At 48.6% G+C, this 19,925-nt stretch overlaps 1 protein-coding gene across 5 annotated transcripts in view; it reads right to left on the bottom strand.

Annotated features, from left to right (window-relative positions):
- Window positions 1–13,987, bottom strand: part of LOC102453510 (bone morphogenetic protein 2-like) — a 45,535-nt gene extending 31,548 nt beyond the window's left edge. For 3 of the 5 annotated variants that reach the window (XM_075903120.1, XM_075903122.1, XM_075903123.1), the window contains exon 1: window positions 5,876–6,219. Coding sequence is in view for 2 of the 5 variants with exons in the window: in XM_075903119.1 (XP_075759234.1) it covers window positions 7,510–7,551; window positions 7,873–7,957; window positions 13,722–13,904 (310 nt within the window). In the remaining 3 variants the exon portion in view is untranslated. Of the gene's footprint in view, window positions 1–5,875; window positions 6,220–7,509; window positions 7,552–7,872; window positions 7,958–13,721 lie in introns of those variants that run through there. The other 2 variants (XM_075903119.1, XM_075903118.1) reach the window with 2 other exon arrangements.
- Between the last annotated feature and the right edge of the window lie 5,938 nt (window positions 13,988–19,925).

Raw genomic sequence — 19,925 nt, 5'->3', positions numbered from 1 at the left:
ACTGGTTCAACTTTAAGTTTAACAGTAACTGATTAAATAGTGGTGGCCAGGCAGGAGCGTAATGGCAATCAAAATAGGCCCAGGAAATGGGTTGAGAATGGCCCTCCCCATGACATCATCCCTGTGTGTCCCTCAAGCCCTGCCCCCTGCATCATGTCCGGCATGTGGCGCAGGCGGCGGGGTGGGTTGGGCTCTGCATGCCACATACAGCACAGATGCAGAGCTGCTCAGAGTGAGGGGCAACAGCGTGTGGACACAACGGCCCACCGAACGATGGCCCACTGGGAAATTCCCGGTATCCCATGGGGCTAAGCCGCCTGTGTGGGAGGGTGGGCATTCCAGCCTGCCGGACTGGATTTGCCCCCACCCCTTCTCCACCACAACTGGGTGGGACTGGCACCTAGGGTTGCCAGGTGCCCGGTTTTGAACCGGACAGTCCAGTATTTGAACTTTCTCTTCGGGAAACAAATTGACAAAATATAAATGAGAAAATATAAATGTCGGATATTTTCTAAATAAGACATAATGTAGATTGTGAGATAATGTCAAGTGTGTCCGGTATTTTTGTTGAAACCATCTGACAACCCTAGACTGGTGCCCCCATTGCAGGCAGAGTCTGCTTAAGCCCAGCTGTTTCCAATATTGTGCTGGGCTGCTGGCTCCTAGCCCACTCGGGCTTGCATGCTGGGAATTGGCAGCTTTTGAAGGCTGCCGCAGTCCAGTCCTGCACAAGGATGCCGATTCCCAGCATGCAAGCCTGCGTTGATTGGGAGCTGGCAGCCCTCCCCTTCTAACCTCCCCTCACAAGACTGCCGACTCTCTGCCCATGAGACTGCTCTCAGGTAATGGTTGTTACCTGGTAAGCAGCATCCATTAAGGGTGATGCTTACTGGGTAACCGGTTACCCTTTCACATCCCTAGTGCTAGGAGTGGGATCCAGTGCCAGCAAATGTAGTTGGTGGCCCAGAGATGGAGGAGATCTTGCAGTGGCTCATCAAGCAGCAAGAACAGGTGCAGCAGGCCTTGCAGAGTTTACAGCAGTCCCACCAGGCAGAGAGACAGGCCTTGCTAACCTGGCAGGCAGAGAAGCAGCAAAGCCTGCAGGACTTTATTAAGGAGCAGAGCAAGGTGCAGCAGCAGTTCCTGCAGCAAATGGTGAGTCCCAGGGGAGGGGATGGCACCCAACCATCAGGCCTGGAACTCTGTAAAATGGGGCCAGCAGATGACCTAGATGCTTTTTTGGGGACCTTTGAGCAGCTAGCCATGGGCGCCAGATGGGAGAGGGCTACCTGGGCCCTACTTCTGGCTCCTTACCTGGCAGAAGAGGCTACATGGTCTTGAGTGATGAACAAGCCTGAAACAATGAGGCAGTGAGGTTGGCCATTCTGGACCAGGTAGTCTATCCACAGAAATATATCACCAGAAGTTTCAGTCAGCCTGATGGACAGCAGCAGTGAGGCCCCGGGTGTTTGTCCAGAAATGAGCAGATTAGGCAACCCACTGGCTGAGGCCGGAGACAAGAATGGTGTGGGAAATAATGGACACACTTGTAGCTGGGAAGTTGCTGCAAGCCCTGCTGGAGAATATCTGTGTGGGAGTCAATCACCACCAGCCTGAAACAGTCCGCCAGCAGTCAGCAGTCTGAGGTGGAGGTTCCTTGGAGAGAAGGCTGACCCTACAGGCACAAGGACCTGGAAAGGAAGATGAAGGAGCCTTTTCTGGGAAAGGCCGGTATAGGGAGGAGGCACGCAAGGAGCACCTGGTGGGGCCGGCACAATGGCCATGCAGGAGGGCAGGGCATAGGAAGCGGGACTGCCCAGATAGTATGGACGGTGGGTATGCGGGGTTCTGTGGGTGGACTCAGGTGGGAGGACCTGGTAAGAGGCAGAGTATGCTCACTGTCCCGATGAAGGTGAGGAGAAAGGCCCGGTGAGGCTTAATGGACTCTGCGTCAGCCCACTCACTAGTGCGGAAGGGGCTGGTGAGGCTGCACTGGATGGTCCTTGGAGCTCAGGTAACGCTAGAATGCATCCATGGGGACTAGAAGTCCTACCCAGGATCCCAGGTGTTGCTGGAAGTGCGAGGCAGATTCTAGTGGAAGCAGATGGGGGTAGTGGACCAGCTACCATATCTGGTGGTGATAGGTCGGGACTGGGACTGGAACACCAGAGAGAGAGAGACAGGAGCCTCAGGGAAAGGTGAGAGGTTACCCCAAGGGAGACAAAAGAATAGCTGTCGAGCTAAAAGTGTGGGGAACTAGAACCTAACCCTGTGGAGACTGACAGATGGAAGACATGTCTAGTGGTGATGGGTAACCCTAGACCCTCCCAGAAAGAGGAGGCGCAATTGGATCTCTCCCCAGAGCAGCCCCCAGAGGAGACCTCAACCCCGGTTGGAGAGATGAAGGAAATTGAGGTAAAGATGTTAACTGTTACTCCTCAGCCGAATCGGGCCCCACACCCTGAACCCGGAAGTGTGCTGGGCGCCATGGGCAGCGAGCATGGGTGGCGAGTTGTATGGGCTCATAGTGCCCATGCTCCACCAATATTTGGAGCTGGGTCTCTCAGGCCCTGCTAGGAGCGGTCCCCCGGTTCCTCCCGAGCGTCCTCCCACCCCGGCCCCAGAGCATCTCTCCCCCGGCCCAGACCCCATCCTGTTCCTGCCATGTGCAACTGGCACTGAGCTCCCCCTTGCAGGCTGCTACTGCCATGCGTGGTGTGCTCAAACAGGTGGGCACGGAGATGCCCGGGCATGACGTAACATCACGGCCTGGGATTTTAAAACTGCTGGGTGCTGAGTTGTGGGTTCGAAGTCCAGGGACAGAGCGCAGACTCCTACCCCTCAAAGTGGAAGGCAGAAGGTAGGGGAAGGGAAAGGGCTGGGAGAGGAAGGGGCTTATGCGGAGGGGGAAGAAAGGGGAAGGAGTGAAAGAGGAAGGGGTTTGTGCGGAGGTAGAGGGGGAGGAAGAAAACTAGGGGAAGGGCTGGGAGAGGAAGGGGCTTGTACAGAGGAGGAGGGGAGAGGGGGAAGAAAGGGTAAGGCTCCAAAGGGACAGGGTACAGGAGAGAAAAATGCCAGGGGGCCAAGTGCAGACAATGAGGAAAAGGGCAGGAGGGGAGGTGTCAGTGGGAGGGGGACGCTGGGAGAGGAGAGGGGAAGGGCATTGGGGGCTGGAGGAGGAGGTGCTAGGAGAAAGCGTGAAAGAAGGGGTGAGGATGAGGAAGGCTAGCATATGTGAGGGCACAGGAGCATGAGAGGAAACGGGGGCAGAAGGTGGTGTGGGGGTGATGATAGGAGTTGCTATAGGGAACTTTCTGGGTGTCTGGCTGGTGAGCCTTGCCCACATGCTCAGGGTTTAGCTGATCGCCATATTTGGGGTCAGGAAGGAATTTTCTTCCAGGGTAGATTGGCAGAGGCCCTGGAGGTTTTTCGCCTTCCTCTGTAGCATGGGGCACAGATCACAGCTGAAGGACTCTCTGCATGTTGGGGCCTTCAAAGTATTTGAAGGCTTCAATATCTGAGACATAGGTGAGGGGATTATTCTAAGAGGGGTGGGCGAGATTCTGTGGCCTGCACTGTGCAGGGGGTCAGACTAGATGATCATAATGGTCCCTTCTGGCCTTAAAGTCTATGAGTCTATGAGTGGGCATCAGGGAAAAAGAGGGCAAAGGTGGTAGGGGCAGTGAGGGAAAGGGGAGGCACCAGGAGGGTGCAGGGGTAAGGGAAGGTGCTGGTGCCAGGGGATTCTGGGGGTGAAGCAGAAGGGCAGACACCTGGAGAGGAGGAACCAGCACCAGAGGAGAGAGGCAGGGCAGATGTGTAGAGGGAGGTGTTAGAAGAAGGGATGAGGAGGGGGGTAGCTCACATGATCAGAGTGGGACTACTGGAGGAGTGGGCACAAGGGGGAGAGAAGGGCTGGTGGAAGGAAGTCTTGCCCACGAACACGTCCATACTGCCATGTGCGAGCTGTGCTTTTGCGCAAGAGCATCCGTGGCAGTGTGGACGCTCTCTTGAGCAGGAACGCTCCACTGGCCATTTTAGCCATAGGGGTTTCTTGCACAAGAAAACGCTGCTGAGTATCCACACTGCCCTCTTGCACAAGAGAGCTTACACCTGTTAGAAAAGAGCGTACCCGCTCTTACCACGCCATACTGTAAATTTCTTTGCGCAAGAGCAAGCAGGCAGTGTGGCTCCTCTGTGGGTTCTTGCGCAAGAACGGCTGTACTTGCTCAAGAAGCCGCGAGTGTAGACATAGCCTTAGAGGGAACACTTCCCCAGCCTCCCTGCCCCCGAGTTAATGTCACACGCATTGGGTTAATCCAAGTGCAGGATAGTTGCATAAGGGGGAGCTGGTGGGGGCCAAACTAATCCCTGTTGGTAGGAGGATGGTGGGAAAAGTTCTTCGAGAGGGGTGACATGACACCTTTTACTTCTGGTCATGTGTCCATCTTGCCCTGAGCGTGTTACCTCCAGAGGCCTGATTAACTCGGGTCAGGGGGTGTGGCTAATGGGAGTTGGGGCATAGTTAATGGAGTTCAGGGGGTGTGGCTCATGGGGCATCACAAAAAAATTATACAAATCTGCCGCCCCTGCCAGCCCGAGGAGTGCGTCAGCTGCCTGTGCCACAGGAGGTGTGAGTTTAGTGCAGGAGGGTGCCACGGGGGGGGGTGTTGGTGGGGCATTTTTTCTGCTGGGTTTTTTTTTTCATGCTCAACCAAAATTGCTGTGGGGCCCTGTCGAAATTGTTCTAATTGGGCCCCGCACTTCCTAAAGCCGGCCCTGTTCACACCCATGTTCCTGAGGGCAGAAATGGGTTTCAATGGCATAGAGGTCAGGCCCTCGGGGGAAGATGAAGCAGGAAAAGTAACTGACAGGAAGATTTAAGATGCATTTTAAAGCAGCACACATACCAGACTTCATCTTACACTCAGACCACCCTCGGCATTGAATGGCTTCTTTGTACTTGGTTATGATAGGTCTGAATTGGTCCCCACACAATACCAAACACATGTAAGTTACACACATTTTGAACACCCCTTGAATGGTAAATCATTGCAAGTTACACAACTCTGTTACTTTCATTTGCTTTATGGCCAATTTGTAGTCCCTAGACAACTCTCACCATTTATTCAATATGGACTTTAGCTCAGTCTAAGTCTAAGGGTGCGAAGGGAGTGCAGCAAGCTACTATACTTCTCTTCGCTTATTTTAGCTTTAGGTAGAAGGAAATTCAGTGAGAGGTTGGGACACAAGAAGCCAAAATTACTATCTGTAATTGCACTGAAGGGAATTATTCTAGTGATGTGGCTATTGCATGTTGCTAATGTGTTAGAGGTTGTGGTCCCAGATTAGATTAAACTGATATTTAAACACTGCAATGGTGTGACTACAAAACAGAGTTAAAGTAGTTTGGGTACCCTAACTCTGCATTTCTGTCTTGTAAGATTAAGGATAAAACAAGTCCAAATATGTTAATTGTAAATGTCCTGGGTTTAACAGGTTTAGAATGGGAATATTTACAACATCTTAGTGATGTATTTTACCCTAAGTTACTGATATGTAAGGCTATGGATCAGTCACAGAATTTACAGTCCCAGGGCCACTGAAGCAGTAGTCCCCAGCTGCCAGAAGGTCAGGTGCATGGGACTGGAGCAGCACCAGTCACCCCTACTACAGTGCTGGAGCAGCATCAAGCCTTGGCAGTGCTCTGTTGCGGCCCTGCCATGTCCACTCTTGTCATGCAAATTCCCCCTCCATCTTCTCCCTGTTTAGCAGATAATCAGTTGCTTTGAAAAGTAACTATTTTTTAAATAATTGTGTTATTTTGCCATCATTTTTCATAATCTGTACTTTATCTGTCAGATGAGGCCAGTACCTAAAATCTTCTCCTTAATGGCAACTCCCAAAGATTTATCCTTTTTTCCAAATGGTAATGGTCTCCTATTGTTCTCAGTGGGACTGAGGTCATGGGCTACCCTCAGAATCCTTTTCAAAATGTGCAGTGCTTCCAGTTGTTCCCAGAAAGCGTGAAGAAGCCAAGATGCCTTCAGGAAAGACGTTGGCCACATATGCTTCAGCAGGCTAAGGGAAAATCTCTTAGGAGCCGCCATGTTTGCTCAAGGGTTTTTGTGGCCTCTGTCTCCCTAACAAGTGGCGGCAGCCATTTTGAAATTGCAGTTCTACTCCAAATTCTCTGTCGTAAGTATTCTTCAGCCTCAGCTGCAGAGGAAACCTTTGATTTTGAGGAGTGACAGAGAAAAATTACTATTAATTCTATGTGAAAATTCTTCATACACTACCTACAGACAAGATTAGTGAGCTTTAACTAAAAGACCCATTTTTAAATTAATTTTAATTCCCAAATTAATCAATGGATTTACTGCTTTGCTTAAAGACTGCTGTAATTTTAGGAAGGTTAATGCTCTATTTTCTATACAAAGAGGCTAAAGCCCTTAAAGGTGCAAAATTCAACTCAACCTCAACCATGAATCTGCAACTGGTCCCCTCCACAACACTGCCTAGTTCAATGAGATGCCAAGTTACATTATGCATCCCATTATGAGGCCAATATTTCCTATAACGTATGCATGAATGTGTGCATGCACCCCACCCTCCCCCTTCTTAATACATACACAGAGAAGCAAAACTATTATACCCAGTAGTCAAGAACCATTTAATTCTATTTGGCAAGAGAGTGACATATACATGAAGAAATACATCTCCATTAAAAAAAAAACCCTACCACCAGGCTTCTGAAGCAGGATTACCCCAACCTCAATGCTTTTTTATTACCACAGAATTCTAAGAGAGATGCTAGTACAGCATTGCTATTCCAAGCTATTGCTGTGTCACACAGTGGAAGTCTGGGATTGGCTCTGAAATGTGAGGTGGAGGTCATATTACATACAAAATGTATGAAATATATGTATTTTAAATAAAGAACTATCACAACTTGAACTTTTTACAATACATTTTGGCTGAGATTCCCAAAGCAGTCTAGGGAACAGAGACACCATCCACTAAAATTCATGTAGATTAATGTGAAAATCTCATGCCATATGTCTTCCAAGGGACACCCTACTCTGCAGACCCTTTCTTCAGGTAACGCCCTTCCTGGTCAGATCAGTCCAAAGTACCTAGAAATTCAAAAGGAAAATCACTAAGGGGCAAAGGCAGACACCATAGGTGCACGTGAACAAACAGTGGAAGTTAGTTTGCAAGCAGCCATGGGAAGATGCTGTAACTTATCAAAGCTTAACCAGATCACAAAATACTAGGAACAAATCTCCCTCAAAGGAATTTCATTACTGATGTTCCACTTCACTTTTCAGTGATTTGAATGCTGAATTTCAAATGCTACTAAGACAAATGAAACATTTTTAGTTGAGCCATTAGCCCATTTAGTCAAAAGAGAAAAATCTGTAAATGATCGGTGTTAATGATCTCCCTTTGCCAATATGGAGATACTGTACGCAAAAAGTAAGCAAGTTAAACCAACCAGAAACTCACCTTCCAGAAAAGCAAACTCATCAATAGCTTCAATGGCATTATCTGTAAAACAAAGTGAATTGAAAATAATTGGAATATATAAGCAAATACAAATGCAGAAATATTTTAAACACATCAACATTTAACTTCAACAATAACCTTTTTTAAAAAGAGGCTTATTCATTTTGGAGTCTGTAGCAGAAATGTTTTACAGTGAAATATTTCACAGAAGGTAATTTTTTTCTTTTCATCCCTGGGAACAAGATGGTACTGTTTCACATCTACACATTCAAAAATCACAAGCTACATGGAATCAGCTGGAAATATCTTTTAATCTACTAGCATTATAGTTAAAGATTAGCGTAACAAAAACAGCTTCCCTACCCAAGTCCTTCCTTTGCAGAGTTTTCCGTTTTCCTTGCTGAGCATACACATAAGCATCTTTGGCTATGGTTTCAACAAACAACTCCTACAGGATGAAAGACACAGAGTGTTACAAAAAGGGAAAGGCGTAACTGCAATCTGTTGTTACAACAGGAATGCCGAGCGCTGAAGGATTTAAGGAAGAAATTACACCCTCCCTCCCTAGAGTCTAGATGCTCTAGTTCCTCTGATCAGCTGTAAAAAGGATTTTAATTAAATCTTTAAAACAAGCAATGACCACCAGGGATGTGAAAGCATAACGATATACACGATTAACAGATGAGCCTGGCCTCATCAGTCAATGTTCACAGATACACACAGGCTCCTGGTACGTGCAGGGAGATGGCTTAAAAACTGGCCTTTTGCATGCACCAGTTCCCAGGAGCCAACTGCTGCCCATGTGTAACTGCTGCGTATGTCTGGAGGTGAGGGAAGGGAGCATGAGTTCTGTTTTTCTTCTCTATGAATATATCAGACATGAAACATACTTTTCTGATTCTCTGAACCAGTTATCCACTCTCATGGGCTACTGAGGCCTATGGTTAAGAGTTCTACCCCAAGAACTGCAACTTGCAAAGAAATGTCTTTAGAACATAAGAAGGGTCATACTGGGTGAGACCAAAGGTCCATCTAGCCAGTATCCCATCTTCCAACAATGGCCAATACCAGATGCCCCAGAGGGAGCAGGTAATCATCAAGTGATCCCTCTCATGTCATCCATTTCCAGCCTTTGACAGAGGCCAGGGACACCATTCCTACCCATAAATGGCTAACAGCCACTGGTGGACACAACCTCCATGAATGTATCTATAGTAAAACTCCGATGGTCCGGCATCTGATGATCCGGCACCATCAGGAACCCGGAAGTGCTCCGAGTAGCCGTACCATTGGAGCTGCTCTGCCCCCAGCTTCCCCGATTCAGCCGCTGCTAAAACTGACCAGCGGCTGAATCGGGGAAGCTGGGGGCAGAGCAGCTGGAGTGCTGCTGCTAAGTCCCGTAGCGCTGCCCCTCGGCACTGAGAGACCAACCCGGCAGCACCCTAGGTGTTCCAGATTCAGCCGCTGCTGAAACTGATCAGCAGCTGACTCAAGGAAGCCCGAGGTAGAGCTGCTGGTCAGTTTCAGCAGCAGCTGGCTTGGGTACACTTGGGACAGAGCAGCTGGGGTGCTGCCGGGTTGGTCCCACAGCGCCCCAGCTGCTCTGCCCCCAGCTTCCCCGATTCAGCCGCTGCTAAAACTGACCAGCAGCTGACTCCAGGAAGCCCGGGGCAGAGCAGCTCTGCCTCGGGCTTCCTGGAGTCAGCCGCTGATCAGTTTCAGCAGCAGCTGACTTGGGGACACCTGGGGCAGAGAAGCTGGGTTGCTGCCGGGTTGGTCCAGTAGCACCGAGGAGCGGCACTGCCGGACCAACCCGGCAGCACCCCAGTTGCTCTGCCCCAGGCGTCCCCAAGAGCAGCTGGGGTGCTGCCAGGTTTGTCTCGCCGTGCCAAGGGTCGGCACTACTGGACAAACCTGGCAGCACTCCAGCTTCTCTGCTGCAGGCGTCCCCGATTCAGCCTCTGTTGAAACTGACCAGCATCGGCTGAATCAGGGATGCCTGGGGCAGAGCTGGACTATCGGAAGGGGGGGGGAGGCTATGAGGGATCTGGGGTCAGACCCCTCATAGCCCCCCCTTCCGATAGTCCGGGATATCTGATAATCCGGCACCCCCTGGGTCCTAAAGGTGCCAGATTATCGGAAGTTTACTGTAGTTCTTTTTTTAACCCTGTTAAAATCCTCGACTTCAGAACATCCTCTGTCAAGGAATTCCACAGGCTGACTGTGCGCTGAGTGAAGAAAAACTTCCTTTTGTTTGTTTTAAACCTGTAGCCTATTAATTTCATTTGGTGACCCCCTAGTTCTTATATTGTGGGAATAAGTAAATAACTTTTCCTAATTCACTTTTTCCACACCAGTCATGATTTTATAGACCTCTATCATATCCCTCCTTAGTCTCCTCTTTTCTAAGATGAAAAGTCCAAGTCTTTTTAATCTTTCTTCATATGGGACCCGTTCCAAACCCCTAAACATTTTTGTTGCCCTTTTCTAAACCTTTGCCAATGCCAATCTATATTTTTTTAGATGGGGTGACCACATCTGTATGCAGTATTCAAGATGTGGCTGTACCATTGATTTATAGAGCAGCAATAAGATATTCTTTGTCTTATTCTCTGTCCTTTTTAAAATTATTCCTAACATTCTGATTTCTTTTTTGACTGCTGCTGCACATTGAGTGGATGTTTTCAGAGATCTATCCATGACTCCAAGATCTCTCTCCTGAGTGGTTATAGCTAAGTTAGTCTCCACCATTTTGAATGTATAGTTGGGGTTATTTTTTCCAATGTGCATTACTTTGCATTTATCAACATTAAAATTAAATTGCCATTTTGTCGCCCAATCATATAGTTTTGTGAGATCCTTTCGTAGCTCTTCACAATCTGCTTTGTTCTTAACTATCTTGAACAATTTAGTATCCATCTGTAACTTTTGCCACCTCTGTTTATTCCAGTCTTCAGATCATTATAAATATATTGGATAGGACTGGTCCCAGTACGGAGCCTTGGGGGACACCACTAATTACCTCTCACCTTTCTGAAAACTGACAATTTATTCCTACCCTTGTTTCCAGTCTTTTATACAGTTATCAATACATGAAAGGACCTTTCCTCTTATCCCATGACAACTTACTTTACTTAAGAGCTTTTGGTGAGGGACCTTGTAAAAGGCTTTCTGGAAATCCACTGGATCCCCCTTGTCCACATGCTTGTTGACCACCTCAAAAAGATCTTAAGGCAAGATTTCCATTTACAGAAACCATGTTGACTTTTCCCCAACAAATTATGTTAATCTATGAGTCTGATAATTCTATTCTTTACTATAGTTTTAACTAATTTGCCTAATGTTGACACTAGTGTTACCAATCCATAAGTGCCAGGGATCACCTCTAGAGCCCTTTTTAAATATTGACATCACATTAGCTATCTTCCAGTCATTAGGTACAAAAGATGATTTAGGTTACAAACCGCAGTTAATAGTTCAACAGTTTCACATCTGAGTTCTTTCAGAACTCTCGGGTGAATGCCATCTGGTCCCGGTGACCTGTTACTGTTAAGTTTATCAATTTGCTCCGTTAGCATCTCAATCATCCAGGGGCCTCACTGGTGATGTACTTAACTTCTGTAAACTCCAGTCTTGGCTCCCAAGTCTCAGCAATACTACATCACAGCAAATTGTAACAAAACATGCCTATCCCCTTAAGGAGATAATAGTCTGGCTCTTTGTAGTTTGTCTATGCAAAGAAACAATCTGAAATAGACAAGGGTCAGAGGTTTATAGGGGATCACACTTTTTGAGCCAATGTCCGGATGTAGTTGTGAAAAAGGCAAACACCACTCTGGAGTTCCCTAACAGAAGTGTCATATGGAAGACACAGGAGGTAATTGTACTGGTGAGGCCTCAGCCAGAGTACCTCATCCAATTTTGGGCACCACACATTAGGGAAGACGTGAACAAATTGGAGAGAATCCAGAGGAGAGCTACAAAAGTGATAAGAAGTTTAGCAAACTTTTCCTATGAGGAAAGATTAGTAATGGGCTAAGGTGGGACTTGATAAATAGTCTACAAATACAATGGCTGCAGCCCCGTGCGCAGGAATTTCTGTGCTTTTTTTGTAAATATGGACTGCAAGGGTGTAAGTAAGTGTGCTCTGGCTAGCTAGGGGAAGGCAGGGGCAGCACATTGCCCCAGCCTCCCTCCCCTGTGCTCTGGTGGGTGGAGTGAAAGCTATGGCTGATTTTCTACCTCCGGGTATGTCTACACTACCACCCTAGTTCGAACTAGGAGGGTAATGTAGACATACCGCACTTGCAAATGAAGCCCGGGATTTGAATTTCCCGGGCTTCATTTGCATAAGCCGGCCGGCGCCATTTTTAAATGCCGGCTTGTTCGAACCCCGTGCCGCGTGGCTACACGCGGCACGGGCTAGATAGTTCGAACTAGCAAGCCAAACGAGGCGTACAGATAGTTCGAACTAGCAAGCCATTCCGCACTATCTAGCCCGTGCCGCGTGTAGCCGCGCGGCACGGGGTTCGAACAAGCCGGCATTTAAAAATGGCGCCGGCCGGCTTATGCAAATGAAGCCCGGGAAATTCAAATCCCGGGCTTCATTTGCAAGTGCGGTATGCCTACATTACCCCGCTAGTTCGAACTAGCGGGGTAATGTAGACAGACCCTCCTTCCTCAGGAGCGAGGCCCAGCCCCACCCCTAGCCTCGGTCCATGGGGGGAGGGGGAGAAAGGAAATCACCCCGAGACTTCCCCCGGCCAGCTGGAGCACAAGGGAGGGAGGCTGAAGCAATGCACCCTCCTGCCTTCCACCATCTGGCCAGAATCAGCTCCATGGGGGACCATGGAAGATCATGCGGGGGTGCTTTTGCACCCTTCACACACACCCCTCCGCATACAGGCGTGGGCTGTTATAAAGAAGACCTGTGATCATTGCTATCCATGGCCACAGAAGATAGAAGTAGTAATGGGCTTAATCTGCAGCAAGGAAGATTTTAGGCAGCCATTATGAAAAACTTTCTTACTATAAGGAGAGTTAAGTGGAATGGGCTTTGAAGAGAAACTGTGGAATCCCCCTTCACTGGAGATTTTTAACAGGGTGGACACTTGTCAGGGACCGTCTAGGGTTACTCGATCCTGTCTCAGCCCACTAGACTGAACTTGATCTCCAGCTTTCTGTGATTCTGAATTCTGTTTGAAGCACAAAGTTCATCGGTCATCACAGGTGCTTCCTACATGAGGAGTGGCCTGTGCCTGCTGCAACTAACCCGGGAGGCAGAGCCGCATTGAGAAGGAAAAGCTGCTGGGCCAGGCAGCTGGGAAAGGGGAGCGAAGTGGCGCAGAAGAAAAGGGGCAGATAGAGCGGGATGCAGGAGGAAAAGCAAAGTTCCGACGCTCAGTCCTCGCGGACAGCCAGACAACCCCCCCCAGCAGACACACAGCCCCCCCCCGGCAGACACACAGCCCCCCCGGGAGACACACAGCCAGACGCCCCCCCGGCAGACACACAGCCCCCCCCGGCAGACACACAGCCAGACGCCTCCCCCCCGGCAGACACACAGCCCCCCCCGGCAGACACACAGCCCCCCCCGGCAGACACACAGCCAGACGCCCCCCCCGACAGACACACAGCCCCCCCCGGCACACACACAGCCAGACGCCTCCCCCCCCGGCAGACACACAGCCCCCCCCCGGCAGACACACAGCCAGACGCCCCCCCCCCCGGCAGACACACAGCCCCCCCCCCGGCAGACACACAGCCCCCCCCCCGGCAGACACACAGCCCCCCCCCCGGCAGACACACAGCCCCCCCCCCGGCAGACACACAGCCCCCCCCCCGGCAGACACACAGCCAGACGCCCCCCCCCCGGCAGACACACAGCCAGACGCCCCCCCCCCCGGCAGACACAGCCCCCCCCGGCAGACACACAGCCCCCCCCGGCAGACGCACAGCCAGACGCCCCCCCCCGGCAGACACAGCCCCCCCCGGCAGACACACAGCCCCCCCCCCGGCAGACACACAGCCAGACGCCCCCCCCCCGGCAGACACAGCCCCCCCCGGCAGACACACAGCCAGACGCCCCCCCCCCCGGCAGACACACAGCCCCCCCCGGCAGACACACAGCCCCCCCCGGCAGACACACAGCCCCCCCCGGCAGACGCACAGCCAGACGCCCCCCCAGGTTCCCCGCACCCGACGCCCCTCACCGCGGCGCGGGCCAGGACGAACACAGCCTCCTGGCTGGCCAGGCTCACGTCGGGGTCGGCCTTGACTAGCGCCTTCACCCGGGCCAAGGGCAGCCGCGCCAAACGCAAAGGGGCCGCGCACAGAGACCCCGAGCCCGCTTCCTCCGCGAGCGGCGCGACGCCCACTCCGCCCTCCGCCGCCATCCCGGAGCCCAGCGCGCATGCGCGCCCGCCGCCAATCACGTCACACTCCAGTGACTAGTGCGCGCGCGTTCGTGTGTCCTGTCCTCCAAACCGCACAGCCCCTCACCCGCGAGCCTCTGCTCCGCCCCCTCCCCCACAAGACTGGGCCCAGGGGTCCCCCACCGGCGAATGGGATTGTACTGAGGGCGGGGCAGCGTTTGAAACCCCCCCCCCATCCATTCACGATCACAGTTTTGAAAGACAGTGATAGAAATGCAGCCGTGTTAGTCTGGTGCAGCGGAAGCAAAAGACAGGCCTGTGCAGCACTTTAAAGACTAACAAGATGGTTTATTAGATGATGAGCTTTCGTGGGCCAGACCCACTTCCTCAGATCAAGTAGTGGAAGAAAATTGGCACAACCATATATACCAAAGGGTACAATTTTAATTGTATCTTGCAAACTCAAACCTGAAAGTATCAGGCCAAGCTTGGGAAGTAAAACAGTTCAATAGTTGCTGTGACCCTGATTCCCATGGCAACTGCATTCCAAAGGGGCCTCTCTCACTCTGATAAGGCCTGGCTGGTATCAGTGGCACTGGTTTCATTGTCTCTTGTGCTTTCAGATTAATGAGCTTGAATCTCAAGGACTGTGTCAGAATGGGGATGGAGTCGTCTGTCCCTCCTAGACATCACAAGTTCTGCTAACAAGCTTACACCAATATATTCATTCTGGGGTCTGCCATCCTGTTTATGTTGGCACATTTAGCTTGTTAGGAATAATTACCTGTATTAGTGATAATATGTTTAATTCACAATGGGCGGAGATGCTGTGTAACTGTCTCAGACCATTGGCTTATGTGCATAGCTCACTTCCGCTGCTAGACCTATCAAATCACTTCTCCTCCGTCCATCTGCAACCTATATAATCTAATGTATGTTTTGGTTAAGTTAGTGTGCTCTGGGCTAACACCTGGTCTGCACTCCACCAGCGCTGTGTGAACCAATAAATCCTCTGCTTGTTTCCACCAACACCCAGTGTGTCCGGAGATTATTTCCTACAATTCCAAAGAGAAAAATGGGATTCCAAGAAATATTTCCTCTTCAATAAAAGGGGTAGAGACCAAAGACTGCAAAAGTAAAATTACATGCTTTGGGTCTTGGCAGCAATATAATCTACGAGGTGAGCCTTGGAAAAGCAGATGCTTTCATATACAAATATAGGAAGATGCCTGCTGCTGGAATGTAGTAAGTATATTGCTCTGAAAGAATTGAACCATGTTGGTCCTAATTTGGAACCATATTATGCCACTTGTAAGCAAACCTTTTTATTTGTACAGGTTTATAGTACCTCCCTCCCCCCCACCGTGTACCTCTTTCTCTGCTAAATTCAGTAGTCAGAAGCTGGTATAGGTGGTTTTCCAATAATGTTAAGTTGGCCACAGTAAAATATTGAAATGAGGCCAAATCCTGAGGTCATAGAATCATAGAACACTAGAACTGGAAGGGACCTCGAGAGGTTATTGAGTCCAATCCCCTACCCTCAGGGCCGTACCCAGTACCATCTAGACCAGGGCTACTCAACACGTGGCCCACGGGCCGCAAGCAGCCTGCAGCCCGTTTGTTTGTGGCCCGCGTTGCGGTTTGGGTTTACATGGAGCTGAACACATGACCCGCGGTGGGGAGCCAAAACAAAAAGTAGTCAATATATAATGGTCTCCTGTTGAAATGCGTCTTAGTAGTTAAATTCCTGGACTGTCGTTGGTCATTAAAAGTACTATCATATGGGTGGAAATCGAGTAAATATTGCATTTTAGTCATATCAGCAGAACTGACTTAAATCAGGCCTGTGTGTTTTATAGTCTTGCCTTAATCTTTGTATACATGCCCTTCAGTGTGAAAGAAGCTATTTGCATATATTGGCATATATATTTGCTTGTACAAGCAGTCCCCGGGTTACGTACAAGATAGGGACTGTAGGTTTATTCTTAAGTTGAATTTGTATGTAAGTCGGAACTGGTACATATTGTAGGGGAAACTCTAGCCAAACATTTCTCCAGAGCTCAGTTTTATTCTCCCACACCTCACTTCCCTCAGTCCTTTATTCTCAAGCTGAGGTGTCTGCTGAGAAAAGCTGCTCCGCGTCTCCCTGGTCTGCTGGGGGGAAGCAGCTAGTGCGGGGTTGCCTCACCCCGTTTGTAAGTAGGGATCTGATGTAAGTCAGATCCATGTAAACCCGGGACTGCCTGTATATGCAATCACACTTAAGTTGCGGCCCTCCACATGTGCTGTTAGTATCATTGTGGCCCTCTGGGCTTCCAAAGTTGAGTAGCCCTGACTATCTCTGATAGATAACTATCTAATCTGCTCTTAAATATCTCCAGAGATGGAGATTCCACAACCTCCCTAGGCAACTTATTTCAGTATTTAACCACCCCAACAGGAAGTTTTTCGTAATGTCCAATCTAAACTTCCTTTACTGAAGTTTAAGCCCATTGTTTCTTGTCCTATCTTTAGAGGCCAAGGAGGACAATTTCTCCTGGGATACAGCTAGACTGCGCGGCTCTTTCGAAAGATGCTTTTTCAAAAGAAGCTTTCGAAAAAGCGTCTTTCAAAAAAGAGCGTCTAGACTGCAATATGCGGATCGGAAAATCAATCGAACACTGAGACCAGCTGGATACAACATTGCGCTAGATCAGTGCTGCTTACCAGACGCTTTCTCTCGATGTTTCTGGTATTGCTGCTGAAATGTGTGAAAAGCCTTCCGCACGGTCTAGAGAAACCAACTACTCTGTTCAACTACATCTCTTGGGTGGGATTGTCATACATGGGGAGAAATGAAAGGGTTCATTTTCCCGCAACGGAAAGCTTTCAAAAGCTCTGCCTGAGCCCTCATCTGGAGACAAGTTCAACAGACTGTACGGAGTTTGCCTATATGGGACTTAAGAAACTATTGTTAGCTAGAAACACTTCATTCAACATTCCCCTATAGCACTCCTAAGAAGTTGATTTGAATTGATTTTTAGCTGTAGCTGAGATGTTTGCAACCTGGCCATTCGAACACTGTGACCAGCTGGATAAAACATTGCGCTAGATCAGTGCTGCTTACCAGACACTTTCTCTCTATGTTTATGGTATTGCCTCTGAAATTTGTGAAAAGCCTTCCGCGCGGACTAGAGACACCAGCTACTCTGTTCAACTACATCTCGTGGGTGGGAATATCATACATGGGGAGAAATGAAAGCTTTCATTTTCCCGCAACGGAAAACTTTCAAAAGCTCTGCATGAGCCCTCATCTGGAGATTAGTTCAGCAAACTGTACGGAGTTTGCCTATATGGGACTTAACAAACTAGGGTTAGATAGAAACACTAGTCAACATTCCCCTATAGCACTTCTAAGAAGTTGATTTGAATTGATTTTTTAACTGTAGCTGAGATGTTTGCACCCTGGGCCTTTAGAACACTGTGACCAGCTGGATACTACATTCCGCTAGATAAGTTCTGCTTTCCAGACACCTTATCTCGTGGTTTCTGGTATTGCCTCTGAAATGTGTGAAAAGCCTTTCGCACGTTCTAGAGAAAGCAACAACTCTGTTCAACAACAGCTTCTTGGTAGGACGGTCAGACATGGGGAAAAATGAAAGCTTTTATTTTCTCGCAACGGATAGCTTTTAAATGCTCTGCATAAACCCTCGTTCGGAGATAAGTTTAGAAAATTGTACGGAGTTTGCCTATATGTGACTTAAGAAACTGTGGCTAGTTAGAAACACTTCATTCAACATTCTAAGAAGCACTTCAACATTCCCCTATAGCACTTCTAAGAAGTTGATTTGAATTGATTTCTTGCTGTAGCTGAGATGTTTGCAACCTGGCCATTCGAACACTGTGACCAGCTGGATACACCATTCCGCTAGATCAGTGCTGCATACCAGAAGCTTTCTCTCGATGTTTTTGGTATTGCCTCTGAAATGTGTGAAAAGCCTTCCGCGCAGTCTAGAGAAACCAACAACTCTGTTCAACTACATGTCTTGGGTGGGACTGTCATACATGGGGAGAAATGAAAGCTTTCTTTTTCCCGCAACGGAAAGCTTTCAAACGCTCTGCATGAGCCCTCATTTGCAGAATAGTTCAGCAAACTGTAGGTAGTTCGCCTATATGGAACTTAACAAACTAGGGTTAGCTAGAAACACTTCATTCAACATTCCCCTATAGCACTTCTAAGAAGTTGATTTGAATTGATTTTTAGTTGTAGCTGCGATGTTTCCACCCTGGCCTTTCGAACACAGTGACCAGCTGGATACAACATTGCGCTAGATCAGTGCTGCTTACCAGACGCTTTCTCTCGATGTTTCTGGTATTGCCTCTGAAATGTGTGAAAAGCCTTCCGCGCGCTCTAGAGAAACCAACAACTCTGTTCAACTACATCTCTTGGGTGGGACTGTCATACATGGGGAGAAATGAAAATTTTCATTTTCCCGCAACAGAAAGCTTTCAAAAGCTCTGCCTGACCCCTCATCCGGAGACAAGTTCAACAGACTGTACGGAGTTTGCCTATATGGGACTTAAGAAATTGTGGCTAGCTAGAAACACTTCATTCAACATTCCCCTATAGCAGTTCTAAGAAGTTGGTTTGAATGGATTTTTAGTTGTAGCTATGATGTTTGCACCCTGGGCCTTTAGAACACTGTGACCAGCTGGATACTACATTCCGCTATATAAGTTCTGCTTTCCAGACACCTTATCTAGTGGTTTCTGGTATTGCCTCTGAAATGTGTGAAAAACCTTCCACGCGGTCTAGAGACACCAGCAACTCTGTTCAACTACATCTTGTGGGTGGGAATATCATACATGGGGAGAAATGAAAGCTTTCGTTTTCCCGCAACGGAAAACTTTCAAAAGCTCTGCATGAGCCCTCATCTGGAGATTAGTTCAGCAAACTGTACGGAGTTCGCCTATATGGGACTTAACAAACTAGCGTTAGATAGAAACACTAGTCAACATTCCCCTATAGCACTTCTAAGTAGTTGATTTGAATTGATTTTTAACTGTAGCTGAGATGTTTGCACCCTGGGCCTTTAGAACACTGTGACCAGCTGGATACTACATTCCGCTAGATAAGTTCTGCTTTCCAGACACCTTATCTCGTGGTTTCTGGTATTGCCTCTGAAATGTGTGAAAAGCCTTTCGCACGTTCTAGAGAAAGCAACAACTCTGTTCAACAACAGCTTCTTGGTAGGACGGTCAAACATGGGGAAAAAAATGAAAGCTTTTATTTTCTCGCAACGGATAGCTTTTAAATGCTCTGCATGAGCCCTCGTTCAGAGATAAGTTTAGAAAATTGTACGGAGTTTGCCTATATGTGACTTAAGAAACTGTGGCTAGTTAGAAACAACACGTCATTCAACATTCCCCTATAGCACGTCTAAGAAGTTGATTTGAATTGATTTCTTGCTGTAGCTGAGATGTTTGCAACCTGGCCATTCGAACACTGTGACCAGCTGGATACAACATTGCGCTAGATCAGTGCTGCTTACCAGACGCTTTCTCTCGATATTTCTGGTATTGCCTCCGAAATGTGTGAAAAGCCTTCCGCGCGCTCTAGAGAAACCAACAACTCTGGTCAACTACATGTCTTGGGTGGGACTGTCATACATGGGGAGAAATGAAAGCTTTCTTTTTCCCGCAACGGAAAGCTTTCAAAAGCTCTGCATGAGCCCTCATCTGCAGATTAATTCAGGAAACTGTAGGTAGTTCGCCTATATGGGACTTAACAAACTAGGGTTAGCTAGAAACACTTTATTCAACATTCCCCTATAGGACTTCTAAGAAGTTGATTTGAATTGATTTTTAGCTGTAGCTGAGCTGTTTCTACCCTGGACATTCGAACACTGTGACCAGCTGGATACAACATTGCGCTAGATCAGTGCTTACCAGACGCTTTCTGGTTGTAGCTGAGATGTTTGCACCCTGCGCCATTCGAACACTGTGACCAGCTGGATACTACATTCAGCTGGATAAGTTCTGCTTTCCAGACCCCTTAGCTCG

Source organism: Pelodiscus sinensis, chromosome 19 (assembly GCF_049634645.1).
Source record: "Pelodiscus sinensis isolate JC-2024 chromosome 19, ASM4963464v1, whole genome shotgun sequence".
Lineage (NCBI taxonomy): Eukaryota > Metazoa > Chordata > Testudines > Trionychidae > Pelodiscus > Pelodiscus sinensis.
This window is presented reverse-complemented; position numbering and strand designations above follow the sequence as displayed.